Below are 15621 nucleotides of genomic sequence, written 5' to 3'. Positions count from 1 at the left end.
ATATTAAACTTACAAATGAAATAACATGAGATTATATTTAAACTTTTTATCTCTTTGGACTAGTGAAAATGGATGACCCTTAAAGGAACTTACCACTTCTGGGTCACCTTTAGTTGAAAGAGGAGAATAAAGAAACAGAGTAGGAAGGAAAAGAGAGAAACAGAGGAATCGTTACAATGCTTCACTTTATTATCCCCCCTCAAGTAAATAAGGTGAGGCACACCGTGAGCTTGCTTCTTAATGCCAAGAACTGAGATGAGGACAATGGTTTTGTCATGATATCAACTAGCTGATCAATTGAGGGAGTGAACTCAACTAATAGCATTTTGTCGAGAAAAGGCTTTCGTACAAAATGGTAGTCAATCACAATGTGTTTCGTTCTTGCATGCAAGATAGGATTTGTGGCCAGATGAAGGGCATTGATGTTGTCACAAATGAGAGCAGGAGGCGAGGAAGAAGGAATGCAAAGTTCATGGAATTGAGTTTTAAGTCATAATAGTTCAGTTATTGCATTTGTAAGGCCACGATACTTTGATTCTGTCATGCTCCGAGAAACAACTCGTTGTTCGGTGGATGACCACAAGATGAGGTTGGGAACTTGGGACCCATGAAAATACAGTAACCACTACTGCTCTGCCGGTCATTAGAGCATGAAGCCCAATCTGCATCCGTGAAGTAAGATACAGAGAAATCAGGAGAGGTAGTGAGTATGATGCCATGAGATGTCTTACTTCTGAGACATCTTAAGATTCGTTTAACAGTAGTCTAGAGAGAGGTGGTGGGAGCATGGATATACTAACATACTTTGTTAACCAGTAAGCTTAAATCAGGTTGAGTTATAGTGTAGTACTGTAGCGCCCAAACAATCTGACAACGAGGAGTTGGATTAGGAAGAGGCTTACTATCAAACATGGAGAGGGACGTGTCTGAGGACATAGGAGTGGAGGCGAACTTTCTGTCAAACATATCAGCCCTCTGAAACAGGTCTTGTATGTATTTCGTTTGACATAGATGGATAGAGTCTTCTGTACAAGACACTTGAATACCGATGAAGTAAGTCAAGGGCTCGAGGTCCTTGAGAGCAAAGCTGCTGTGAAAGTGCTTGATGAGTAGGTGAATCAGTTGAGAAGAGTTGCTTGTAACAATAGTGTCGTCGACGTAAACCAAAACAATAAGCACGGAAGAATAAGCAGTAAACAGAAACATGGAGGAATCAGCCTTCGAATTGGTAAAGCCCCAAGAAAACAAGCATTAATTGCGCTTTTTATACCATGCTCAAGGACTCTGTTTCAAACCATATGAGGCTTTGTTGAGTTTACACACATGGTCAGGTTTAGATTGGTCAATGAATCCTTATGGTTGAGCTAAATACACCTCTTCAGTTAGATCGCCATTGAGGAAGGCATTATGAACATCGAGTTATCTAATTGGCCAATGAAAAGAGATAACTAAGCAATGCACAACTCGAATTGTCGTTGGCTTAACCACCAGACTGATCAAAGTATTGAAGCAATCAAGGCCAAGAGTTTGCAAAAATTCTTTGGCCACAAGATAGCCTTGTATCTTTCAATGGAGCCATTCGGTTTTAGCTTGAGGCGATATACCCACTTGCTACCAATTACTTTCTGTGTGGGTGTAGGAGGAACCAGTGTCCAAGTATTATTCTTAAGTTGCGCATTGAACTCACGTTCCATAGTTTGCTGCAACTCTAGGGAGGATGCAATTTGTTTGTAGGTAATTGACTCAAAGAGAATAAAACCTATAGCGGAGCCACTGACTGCTATGCATAACTTGGGCTTGTGGACACCCAATTTGGATCTGGTAATCATAGAGTGAACATCTGAATCATCTAGACGTCTGGGACCGACATGAGCTAAAACAAGAAATGGTGAGACACTTGAATTCTCAAATATTGGAACATGAGTGCTTGAAGTCTCCATTTGGGAATTATGTGAAGGAGATAATGGATGAGTAGGAATATGGGAGTGTGAAAAAGAAGTGGGAGAGGATGTAGATGATGTTGCTGAAGTGGATATTGAGGGGGTAGATGCGAAGTTAGATGAGTTAGAGAAAATCAAGGAGAATAAGAACATTGTGGTGTGGGAAGAATGGGAGGCATAGTTGGATGTTATAGAAAATGAGGAGAGGATGGTAATGAGGTGGAAGAAACTGGTGCTACAAGGGAAGAAAAAGGGAAAGAGAACTCATTGAAAATTAATCACATGCCAAGACGCATAGATATGACCTGTTGGGACATGTAAACAAAGGTAACCTTTGTGAGAATTGCTAAACCCAAGAAAAACACAGGAGGAGTGATATTGTAGTTTATTGGCATTAGAAGGCCTAAGAAATAGAAAACAAGCGCATCCAAAATTCTTGAGTAGCTCATATGCTGGCAATTTCTTATATAGACACTCATATAGGGAATGATTGTTGATAACAAGGGTTGGTAGTCTACTAATAAAGTAAACGGTAGCTTGGAAGGCATAGGGCCAATAAGAAATGGGCATGGAAGCTTGGGCTAAAAATGACAAACCAACCTCTACAACATGATAGTTTTTCCTCTCAACTCTCCCATTTTTTTATGGAGTGATTGGATATGGGTGCCTATGGCTAACACTAATGTTTTCAAGAAATGATTTTAAAGGGCGAAACTCAGGACCCCAATCTATTTGTAATTCAGTGTGCTTGCTACAAAATTGCCCGGAGTGCCCATCATTGGTGCAAAGACATTGGGTTGATTTGCTGTAGGACCTTTGAACGGGGCATTATGGTTGAATCTCTATGGAGAACAAGGTTGGTATTGAAGGTTTGGTTGTTGGTATCAAACCAAGGCTGAGTGACCAAACTTGCTGCAAATTTGACATTGCACAAGTGCTAGTTAAGTGTCTTGCCTTGGCCAAAGAGAATTACGGGGGAATTTTGGTTTGCCTAGTATACCAAGTTGATTGTTTGAAAAGGGTTGGAAAATTTTTCCTTTTTAAAAAAAAAAAAAAAAACTAAAAAAAATACGAGAAAAGTTCATTTCTTGGCCTCTGTTCAGTATAACATATTATACACAAAATTATACATTTACCTTTAAGTCCTAAAAAATCATTTTAAGAAAAAAAAATTTTGATACCTTAATTTTTTTAATAGTTTTTAAAATAATTACCTTTTCAATTTAAGTCTTTAATATTTTGTTTTTTTTTTTATGTAAAAGAAATGAAAAAGGAATGTGTAGTTAGGGTTTGTGTTGGTATGCCCAGAATCTCAACCACTGACTAATTATATAAACACTACACTAAGAAGATGCTTATGACTCATCATATAAACAGCTAATACTGAGACGTTGCTCCAAAACAAAGCACATGAAATTTTACAACATTTCACCTACATATAGCTTGACAATTCAGTTATTAATTTCTAGTGATTAGTGGCAATTCAATCCAAGAATGAAAGGCAAGAGTACAACCTACATTATGGCCAAAATGTGAATTTAATCTAGTGTTGGAAAATCTCAAAATCCTCTATAATGACTCAACTGAGAAGTTATTCCCTCTTTTTTGCTAAGCTACTTATTCATATGTATGAGGTTATAAAAGTTCTTTTGAAGCTTAAGTTTCTTGATTGCAAATACAATGGTACCAAAACATTGCAAAAATTCCTTAATATTTCAACTAGGCAATTTAGTTCAAAAGTTTTTCCTTTGGATTGGAAAAAGTCATCAATAGAGAAAATCAACATGAAAAATGAGTTTACTTATATATGGGCAAATTAGGAGAGTGGCCTCTTGGATTCTTCGGACAGGTAAGTTGACTATTGAACCGTATGAGAAGATTGCCAAGGGGTTTGTCATGAATCCACCGTGGAAGGCATTCATTGACAATCTTAGTGGGAATATGATTAGGATTTCCATAGGGTTTAGTGTCTATTGAAGCACATGAAGACATGAGCATTCTAACAAATAGATTAAGTCTGATACCCTACCCAATAAGCTATAACTAGAAAACAATATAACTAAATCTAAAATTTTCTTCCTTTTTTTTTAGGTTTCAACAATCAAACAAACCATAAAATCTTAATAACTAAGCAAATCACAAATATCACAACAATTAAACAACCAAGTAAGCTATAAATCATAAAAAACATTAACAAAATAAGTTAACAAATTTGACAGAGAAAGAGCGAGAACGATTGAGAATCTCAAGACCCTAGATAAAAAAGAGAAAATGAGAAAATAAAGAAAAATATTACCTATAAGATGTAATGTGTTATTGTTAACCATATAAGCATTAACATTATTGATGTCAAATGTCAATATTTACAGGTTTTATAGGAGCCTTACATGAGAGACTTAGTTGTCCATCTTCCAGCGATATCTCTAGTGGACTAAGAGATTTGGCAAACAATGTCACTTCTTATTTGCTTTGACATTATCGAGTAGCATCAGTCGGAGCAAGAGTTACGACAGTTTGGCCTCCAACAAGGGATACTTTCATCTTGTTCGATAGAGCAAGATCTATATTTTGTGGATAGGCGATGACAACATGAGTATGATTGGGGGTCATTTCATGCATAGTATATTACCTTATGGGCTAGTTGTGCAGAGAATATTGCGACGACACCACCTATGGCGGGTACTATGCAGTTTCATAACCCATACATGGAGTGGTACCGATATATTACATGACGTTTGATCATACCCCATTTCCTAGGGATCAGATGAGGTACCATAGTACAGTAGTAGCTACTTAGTTGCTAGTAGGATTTTTTAACTTAGAAATGGTTTATTAAATTATAATGAATAGAAAATCATCTTCAAATGTTTCATTTTTTTTTTTTAGATCACTGGTATGACTGAGATTGCTAGTCAATTTGTTGAGGCTATATCAAGTGCATTAGGTGGCATTCATTGGATTGTTATTATTTTTCACGTTATTGGAAAAGATCATTGCATACGTTTAGTCTGTAAGTTATCTACATAATCAGACCCATCCATGAGACCATATGTGTTAGCCACTATAGTAAGAATGCAACTTATTTGAGGTCGAGGGAAAGGTGGTGGGCGAGCTGGTCGACAACCTCGACAATCTATGCATCCACCTAAGACCATGTTAGCATTATCCACAACATCTACCCTATTTGCACTTGAGACTTCCACACTTTCCCTTTCACCTCTACCATCACTTTCACCTAGACATTCTCCCTTAAAGTATGTCGTATCAGATACCACCCTACCATCACCTGTATTTCCTCCCATAAAGGTCACTATATTTGATGTTATTACACTAGAGACCACCCTACCATCTACTAATTTACCATCATCTCTACCGTCTCTTGACGAGACCAGTACACCACATGTCACCTCACCATCATCACCTATATCTCCTCTCCTCAAGGCCACTATATCAAATGTTATTGCACCGGATACCACTACACCAAATGTCATTCTACCATCTTTTATATTAGCTTTCCTAGATGCTACCATATCAGATATCATTGTACTTGAGATCGGCCCACCATTTAGTACCTTACCATCACCTACACTTTTTCTCATAGAGACTACCATGCATCATATTCTTACACATGTTACATAGCTAGATGTATGCCCACCTAGGCAATACCATGGTTCACTAAAAGTCAAGTCTTGCCTCCATTAGCTCCATCTCAACCTACACATATGGAGACATGACAAATTACATACATTGATTCGAAACATATGTTTTTGTATTGTAGGCGTCCATAGAGAAAGAGGAAGGCCCCATCATGTGGCACTCATTGAGGATTGTTTTTCATTTTTTGTGTTTATTTTCATTTGTATTACATTGTTTACTTTTTTATTATGAACAAATTGTTATATATTTAAATAAAAATTTGATAAATTTTAAACTTAAATTGAACTTATATACATGTGATATTATATACCACTTACATTAGAGTATATAAAAAATAATTAATTAATATGATAATTTATTTTTTTTTTCTTCTAAATAGTCTTTCATAATTTATTTGTTTTAAATAAATATAATTTATCATATTTTATTTATATTTAAATATAATTGACTAATTATATTTATATTAAATATTGTGCCAATTGTTTTAATAAAATTAAAAAAAATATATTTTTATATCAAATTAAAAATATCAATTATTTAATTTCATATATTTTTATTTTTTAAATAATTAGTTAAGTTTATTAACCACTCACATATTTTTAATAAATATAAAATCAAAATAATATAATATTTTTATTAAAAAAAATTAAATTCAAATATTTCAAGTGAAACAATATAATTTTATATATTTAAAGTTATAGTTATTGACTACGACTTTTACCATTTTTAAATGAATTCAAAACAGTAGTCACCAACCACAACTTTAACTTTAAAATTAAAATCATTAAGCTTAAAACCATAGTTGATGACTACGGTTTTGATTTTTTTTTTAAATGGTTAAAGTCGTAGTCATCAATTACAATTTTAAATTTAAAGTTAAATTCATGATTGGTGACTATGGTTTTGATCATTAAAAAAAAACAAAACAAAACCGTAGTCACCAACTACGATTTTATGACGTGGAGGCTTATGTGGGACAGACACATTAGATTGAACATTATTTTGGAAACAAGTTTACTTTGTGGATTTTTATTTTTTTTAAATGCATGTCCTTTTTTTGGTCAAAACTCATATAACTAAGCATATTTCTTCTAAATTCTTCTATACTCACGAGTTCTAAGAGAAAAGTGAAATTTATTTTCAACAAATGTGGTTATGTGATAATCTAGCAGATCTATTCATAAAGGCATTACTTTTGACTACATTGAAAAAATTAAAATATGACATTGAAATGCAAAGGTTGAGAGATCTATCAATTGAAGTGTTGAAGAAATCATATTCATGTCTACATGAAGGGGAGGATACTATATGGATATTCTATACTCTTTTTTCTTTTGTCTTGGTTTTATCCCATTGAGTTTTACTAACAATGTTTTTAATGAGACGATCACTATATTCTTATGATTATTCAAGAAGAAGTATTATAAAATATGAAAATTTGTTATATTGTGAGAACTTATGGATAATCATCTATGATGATGTAAATCTCTTTGTGACTCTTTATAAAAGGAGAAACCTCTAATAAAATATTGATTTATTCTCTTTCTTAGCATTTTATTTTCTCCTTTCTCGATTTTTTCTCCTTTCACTTTATTTTCTGTAAGTTTTGAATTTTTATGCTATATATAATGTTGGTTTTTTTATGCTCTAAATAATGCAATAATACTATATATATAAACTTATAATAATTCATAGTCTAACAAAAAAAATATTTTTACTTTACTTTGAAGATAATATTTTATTTAAAATATATATGAGATAATATTTTATCCATCTTAATATTCGTTTTCATCTTTTTTTTTTTAAATTTCTCAAAAAAAGATAAATGAAAATATAAAATTGGTGTTTTTAATTTTTATTTTTCATTTTTAAGAACTTGTCAACCAAATTACACAACCTCAATCAAATACTGAACACTACTTAGATGGCTCATTTGTGTACTAATTTTATTTTTTTTAAAGAACCTATATATAAAATATAAGAACTCTTTAAAACTTACTTTAAAAATATAATAATTTTTAAAAATTGTTAAAAAAAATTTGTTACTAAAAAATTTTTGCTATCTTAAATTTTTAAAATTTTAAAAGCATCACGTAAGTCCATTTTACAAGAACTTATTATATTTTACGTACAAATTACTACTATTTTTTTTATTTATATATATCCAAAACACCTATCTTTTTTTGGGTTTTTTTAAAAATAAATAAATAAATAAAGGCAGTTATGGGATAATAGAAACATCCATATATGATCTTTCTGTAGATAGTTTTGGGGGATGGGCTAACTGCATTCTTTTTAAGATAGTATACCAAGTTTAGCTGGAAAAAGTTGTAGGTTGACTAATATTACAATAACCATGTGGGTCATTCTAATTTCTGTACAACTTTGGAGGCAACAGAGTTAGGTGACCTATAATATTGGATGCCACACTGGTCTGTTTCTGCATGAAAAGCTATAGGTTAGGCCGCCCAAAATTCAGAGGTATGAGGAATATATGGGTGATGGCTCACTTGCCAAATTTCATTGAAACAAGGCAATGTATTAAGTCTCCATCTACCATACATCCACCTCCACCTATGAACTAGCACATGCTATTTAAAATTCAACTCCAAAGGACCCCACCCAATTCGTGCCATCCATGCATGCATCATGCTTTACTAAGAAGAGAAAATGTTGTAACCCAGCTAAAGCCTAATGTCTAGGCCTGGCTGGAGTAGATTGAGGCTATGTTTGGTTTGTGGAAATTTTGAGGAAAATTGTTGGGAAAGAAAATAAAGGGAAAAAGTAAAAAGAAAGAAAAAATAATATTAATATATTATTTTATTTGTTTTTTTAAATTTATTTTACTTAATATTTTTTATTATATAAAAATTAAATAAATTTAAAATATATAAATTTTTAATTAATTTTAATTATATTTAATTTTAAAAAAATTACAGTGAAATCAAACATGAAAAAATCATTTTTTTTTATTATTATTTTTTTTATACTTTTCAACAACCAAACATAATTTTAGGATTGACTCCATTTTACAAATTCTTTAATTTGTGAAAAAGATAAAAGAAAGGTTTTAAAAAGGCTTCTTCAAATTTAGTTATTAAAAACAGTTATAAATTATTTTTAAGAACATTTTTTTAAAAGATTTTAAATATAAAAAATATTTTTTTTACCTATTTTTCATATATACACATACGGTTTAATTCAAATTTAGAGTGGTTACTTCAAATTAAATTAGAGTTTATTTGATAGTGTGTTTACTCGAAGTATTTTTATGAAAGTATTTTCTTTATAAATGTTTTTAAAAGAATTATTTATGAAGTGTTTATCCAAAAAATGCTATAAGTAATTTTTAAAAAATTTAGTAGCATTTTTAAAATTTTATCAAACATTTAATTTTTATTTTTAAAAACACTTCTTTAAATTAAAAATATTTTCTAAAATCACTTAAAACAAACTCTTATAGCCCATTGGACAATTATTTTAAGAAACACTTCTAACCATTCTAACACTTGAAAAAACTTATATTATAAAAACTAAAAACATTTTTTAGAATCCCTGTCAAATATACTAATTTAACCTATTAGTTAAATTAAAAAATCATTGAAAGAATCCAACCGTCCATAGCATATACCTAATTTCCTCACATTTCTTCAAGTGATTATAACCCCAGTGTTACACCTGTATACGTACTCCAATCCAGCTATCTCATACATTAATGTATTTTGTATTCTCTGTCACCAGCCACTACCGCCTCCTACTCCCACATCAAGGTATGCTGTTAGCCTTCATCAGCCCCCGATACCTTTCTCTCATCAAATACGAACAAAAATTCTTGTTGGAAAAAAACAAATTATACATAAAATATTCTCGTTAATTCTTCATATCTCATATTGTATGGAAAATAGAAAAAAAAAATTAAAACAATATCAAATGGAACAAAAATTAAAGGATATAAAAGCCAGAGGAGTGAAAAGAGGTTAAGTTATTTCTATTTCAATAAGATGTGAACTGCAGATTACACAAAGTTGAGGTGAGGACAAGAGAGAAGAAGCCAGAGAAGCCAGAGAAGCCGGTTAAGACGGCCACTAACATCCTCTTAGTTTGCCGGCAATTTCTTTATTTCCAGCTCACACTCTTCCGACCCCATCTTCTGTTTATATTCCTTGTCATTCCTTTAAAAGCCCCCTGACTGGATGACCTAGTCTTTGTGTCCTAATTTTAATCTTATTCTTCTTTCTCTTCTTTATCCATATAACATTTGGCAGACAGCAGTGCGGTTCCATGGCGAAGCTCTCACAGCAAAACCATAAGAATAGTGCAAACAGCAATGCTACTAATACTACTCTCTCTGTGACAAAGGTGAAGCGGACTCGCAAAACTGTCCCCAGAGACTCTCCTCCTCAGCGGAGCTCGATATATCGGGGCGTCACGAGGTGGAACAATGATGACTTGTTATTTGTAGTGCAAGTCGTTTGATGATTTTTGCTTTTGTTTTTCTAAAGTGGGTGCGTATGTACATGCCTTGTGATTGTTTCAGGCATCGGTGGACTGGCCGATACGAGGCTCATTTGTGGGATAAGAACTGCTGGAATGAATCACAGAACAAGAAAGGAAGACAAGGTTCGCCACCATCACTTTACTGGCTTCTTCTCCTTTTTCTTCTTATTTTTTCTTACTTTTACTAATTGGTTCTTATTTTCACTTTTTCTCCTTGTGTGGTGGGATCCTACTGAATTTCAGTTTATCTCGGTATGTTCAAAACCTTACTGCTATACTCATTTCCTCTAATTTCAATTGTTTAGTGAAAGAGTGATGGAAAAGCCCAGGAAAATGTGACAGAAATTGCACTACTGTTTGTTCTTCAGGTGCCTACCATGATGAAGAAGCCGCAGCACATGCTTATGACTTGGCAGCTCTCAAATACTGGGGTCCAGAAACCATTCTCAATTTTCCGGTGATTATATCTCATAATTTTCTTATTTGTTTCTAAGATTCTTCTGGTATTGATGAAGTAGAATGGAAAATCAATAATGTAATCTATTTAAAATTGTAGCTACCAACATATGAAAAGGAGTTGAAGGAAATGGAGGGTCTGTCAAGAGAAGAATACATTGGATCCTTGAGAAGGTAAAAGCCTTCTTCCATGAACCCCAATGGAAAAGGTAGTTATAGAAGAAAGATGTAAAAATTAACTTAACATTTCAAATGATCAACACAATCTGTGTTTAACTTGCAGAAGAAGCAGCGGTTTTTCTCGAGGCGTTTCAAAATATAGAGGGGTTGCTAGGTATGGGCATATATATGACATATTTACCCTTGTTTTGAGCTGGCTCTTTATATTAAAACATGTATTTTTCTCATGTTTTCTTGCAGCTGGCATCCTACATAAATACCAAGATTAATATATTTGAATTTCGATTTAATTCGTCATATATAGTAAAATTTGACATTTTATGAATTTGTAGCATTTCTTAAGTCACGAGCTCTAATTAAGAGCAATCTTTTTTCTTTAATTCTGTTCAACAGACATCATCACAATGGCAGATGGGAAGCTCGGATTGGCAGAGTGTTCGGCAACAAATACCTCTATCTTGGCACATATGGTAGTCCCCTCTTCCTTAATCTTGAAACTTCAACAGAACTTGATTTGTTGACCAAGATTAGATAGGGTCTACACCAAATTTCTACCAAGAATAACAATTATATATTCTCTCCATCTTTTTTTCCCCCAAACTAAAGCAACTGGAACTAGGGCATGATCACAAGCGAAGAACAATTTTCTGGTTTGGTGGGTCGTTAAGATTTGATTCTTGACATATCATTTGGACAATATTTTGAGATAGTACTACATCACCTATGGGAGTGGAGTAGGTTAATTGCTAGCGTAAGAGTGTAGAAAATCTGTTTGGACAAAGTACACGGAACAAATAGTCTCCATTCTTTTTTTTTCTATGCTAAGATGAGAAGACTTTTCATTTTTCAATTGTCTCTTGTTAATTCCTCTTTCTTATTTCTCTTCTGGCTTAAAAGAATGTTCCCCTTTCCCCTACCATGGAACAAAAATTTGTGTCATCCGTTGGGGTAATGGCATCGATACCTTGTCCTAGATGTTAAAGAAGAATTTGTTCCATGCATATACATATATATATAAGGTCACCCTTTTCGCCATAATTTCCAATTAGACCAAGCAAATTAATATATAAAGTTATGATGATTGGTTACTTGAGAGGACTCCAAATGAGATCATCAATGTTCTAGTTATTTGAGACTCCATGCAGCTGGGAAGAAGTCTATAGGGAAAGTAAAGATCAATCATATTCAGTTGGTTGGAATGGTTCACCAACCCCACCTGATGCTTAATTTTCTATGAAGTGAAATCATAAATTTTCAACTCTCCAGTGTAGTTTTTTCCTTGATTGACATTAATGATTATAAAATGAAGTTCAATTCGATCTTTTGTCCCTACATTAATCAAAATATTAATATCTGCAGCTACTCAGGAGGAGGCAGCGACTGCATATGATATGGCTGCCATAGAGTATCGCGGTCTTAACGCGGTTACCAACTTTGATCTCAGTCGCTACATCAAATGGTTAAAGCCTAATCAAAATAACCCATGCGAACAGCCCAATAACCCTAACCTTGACACTAATTTGACTCCAAACCCTAATCATGATTTTGGAATCAGCTTCCTGAATCACCCACAGACTTCTGGTACTGCTGCCTGCAGTGAACCTCCATTGACTCAGACCAGGCCTCCCATTGCCTCATCGGCGCTTGGCCTTCTACTTCAGTCCTCAAAGTTCAAAGAGATGATGGAGATGACAACTGCCGCCGACCACCTATCGACACCGCCTGAGTCTGAGCTGCCACGGTGCAGCTTCCCTGACGACATTCAGACGTACTTCGAGTGCCAGGATTCCGGCAGTTACGAGGAAGGAGACGATGTTATCTTCAGTGAGCTCAACTCGTTCATACCTCCCATGTTCCAATGTGATTTCAGTGCTTAAGTTGGGAAGAAACCAAAGGTGGCTTAATGCATGAAGAAATCCTGTGTCTTGTAATGGGTTAGAGACGATTATATGTAGGCTGTAAGTCTGTGTTCAATGCACAACAACATATATGATTCTTTCCACAGGTGATCTTCTTCTTGTGAGGAAAGGGGGAGAGTTGGGTAATTATTATTTGGTTCATTATTTGTAGATGTAAACATAAAATAATTAATTAAGCATTCGTTCTTCAATTTTTCTATCAATTGTAAGTCTTTTCTTCTCTTCTGCTCTCATCCTTGCCATCATAAAATCCCATCTTTCTCATGCAACAGTTTATTTCTTCAATTAAAACTCATTGCCCAGTTATATGATGCTTATATATAACTCCAATATTTGATACTGGTTTTGTTCTTTGTAGCATAGAGAAGATGTGACCACTAGAAACCCTAGGGAGTGACAAAAAACCAAAAACAACTTATGGTCAACAAAAGAAATAATAAAACTTTAAATGTTTTATTATGCTTCAAAAATTAGTCACACAAAGTTGGGAGATATTAGATATACTAGAAATTAATTATGGAAATTTTAGTACTCATTTGTATGCATTTTTTATATTATTATTTTATTTAACTTTTGTATAAAATATTGTAACAGAGAAAATGTGTTTTCATACTCTTATATAAAAAAAAAAACCACAAAATAATAACCTAAGTTTGTAAAATATCAATTTCAAGCATCCATTTAAAAATAATTAGTATTTCATACTCTTTTTAGTCAAAAGTATTATTTTTTACTATTTAAGTACTATATTTTAATTATATAGGTACTACCTTTTATTAGTGAGTATATGAAACTTGAATTATATGCAGAGGGTTTCTATTTATTTCAAACAGTTATTTCAAAATAATTAGTGTCTTATACTTTTTTTTAGTCAAATGTACTATTTTTGACCATTTAAGTATTACATTCTAATGATAGAGGTACTACCTTTGGTGAATGCATGAAACTTGAAATATTGTTAAATGTTTCTATTTTATAATTATTTTTATATGAATGCATGGAAACTCTCTTTTTCCTTGTAATACATATAAAATATTCAAATTAAAACTTTTTCTTACTAATATTAATTTAAAATGATAATAAGTTTTAAAAATAATATGTATTAATTCTCACACACATGCATATATATATATATAAATATTTTACGAAAATATTATTAGACCAAGATTTAGTTGATCTCAATTTTGATCATTACAACAAATATCAATTCTTACCACAAATTTTTTTCTCATAAACTAAATTTCATGACAAAAATACCATTTTTAGCCACAAATTCACTTTTCGTTACAAAAAAAAAATATGACAAAAATAATTCTTTCACTTCTAATTGCTAAAAATATGACAAGAATAATTCTAGCAGCCATGAATTCCATTTCTTGCCATAAATTTATTCATAGTAAAATGTTACCTTTCACCATGAAGTTACTTTTTGTTGCTGAAAATATGGTTAGAATAATTTTCCAATAAGATATGACATTATGTCATGAACTTTACTTTTTGCCACAAAATTATTTGTTGTAAAATATTACTTTTAACCACAAATTTACTTTTTGTCTTTAAAACTATGACATGAATAATTCTTACATGAATTTCTAATACAAATTTTACTTTTTAGTATGAAATTGTTTATAATAAAAAAATACATATAACAAAAAACTTACAAATTTTTATTTTTATTCAATTTTTTTCCCACAATCTAATTTGTGGTAGAAAATTACATTTTATTTTAATTATATATGCACCACTTTTTCTATAACAAATTAAAAATTAAATAAAACTATTAAATAATTAATATTTAAATATTTAATAATTTATAAAAATATTATAAAAATAATTATTAATTATACAAAATAGTCTTTTATTAAAGCATAAAAAAAAAGTTTGATGTTGATAAAAATGGGAAAAAATAGTTATTCGAGTTTTTTTTTATGTGAGTTTACTGTTTTTGAGATATAAATGAAATTTAATAAAAATATATAAATTTTGAAGCATACATGTTATTTTAAAATTTCGTGACAAAAACTTCATTTAATAATTAAAAAATAATAAATTAGATAAAATAAGATAATAAAAAAAAACTTATAAAAAAATCATTTCTCATTCTTAACATAAATAATTTTTTGCTTTTGTTTTAATTTTTTTAGATTCACATAACTATTGTATTATTTTAAAGATTCCTTTACTAAGAATTTTAGTTTCCTTTATATTTAAGTTTAAATAACTACATAATTTTTCTAAGGTTTTAATTTTATTTTTTTTAGTCTCAATTTTCTTTTATTTTTTTTTTAAAAAAAAAACTTATAAGAGTAATTATGCAAACAAGTGTTGCAAATTTGATCAACTTTGTTTTGAAATGTTTAATTTTTTTCGATTTTTCACTTATTCATTGATAAGAACATGAAAAATAATCATAGTGAAAGATGTATATAAAGTTACAAATAATGTTGAACTCAATTAAAAATTTGTTATATATTCTTAAACATCAATTGATTTATAAAAAATATGACAAAAATCTCTTCAAAAAGTGGTGATAAAGTAAAGGGTCATGAGTTCGAGTCACGACTATTGGAATTTAATATATTTTGGTCCTCTCTTATGCTTAGGATAGATGTGAGAGTGTCATCATGTTACATGCCACAAACTTAAATTTATTGCTAAAGATATTACATTATCACAAAATAACAATTGTTGTAAAAGAGATTTTTCGCCACAAAATTTGCCTCAAGGTAGAGGTATTTTTTTGCCATGAATAGTTCTTTTTTTTTTTGTCACAAATGTTATTCGTCACTAAAAGTAACTTTTAGCTACAAAGTTTTTTATTCATTGGTAAAATTAATTAGTGACAAAACTTTTTATTCATGACAAAAGCATATTTGCCACGAAAACCCAATTTTTTTGCCATAAAAACATTTGTTGCAAAACATCATATTTGTTATAGTGTGATAATAAAGCAATGATTATATTTAATTATG

The 15621-nt window shown here is 31.5% G+C and overlaps 1 protein-coding gene across 1 annotated transcript; it reads left to right on the top strand.

Annotated features, from left to right (window-relative positions):
- Window positions 1–9597: 9597 nt before the first annotated feature.
- Window positions 9598–12852, top strand: LOC117925468 (AP2-like ethylene-responsive transcription factor At1g16060). Its single transcript, XM_034844480.1, has 8 exons — window positions 9598–10030; window positions 10135–10217; window positions 10338–10346; window positions 10463–10551; window positions 10651–10724; window positions 10834–10884; window positions 11124–11200; window positions 12090–12852. Exons 1-8 carry the CDS (start codon window positions 9879–9881, stop codon window positions 12605–12607), a joined length of 1053 nt encoding a protein of 350 aa, XP_034700371.1. The 5' UTR covers window positions 9598–9878; the 3' UTR covers window positions 12608–12852.
- Window positions 12853–15621: the final 2769 nt, after the last annotated feature.

The sequence above is a fragment of the Vitis riparia genome, chromosome 11 (assembly GCF_004353265.1).
Source record: "Vitis riparia cultivar Riparia Gloire de Montpellier isolate 1030 chromosome 11, EGFV_Vit.rip_1.0, whole genome shotgun sequence".
NCBI classification, from domain to species: Eukaryota; Viridiplantae; Streptophyta; class Magnoliopsida; order Vitales; family Vitaceae; genus Vitis; species Vitis riparia.
This window is presented reverse-complemented; position numbering and strand designations above follow the sequence as displayed.

Excerpts from the sequence above, each read along its gene's own strand:
- LOC117925468 (XM_034844480.1), top strand. The coding sequence starts at position 9,879 with ATGGCGAAGCTCTCACAGCAAAACCATAAGAATAGTGCAAACAGCAAT. Across the intron at positions 10,725-10,833 it reads TACATTGGATCCTTGAGAAG|AAGAAGCAGCGGTTTTTCTC; the intron begins GTAAAAGCCTTC and ends TTTAACTTGCAG. Across the intron at positions 11,201-12,089 it reads CCTCTATCTTGGCACATATG|CTACTCAGGAGGAGGCAGCG; the intron begins GTAGTCCCCTCT and ends TAATATCTGCAG.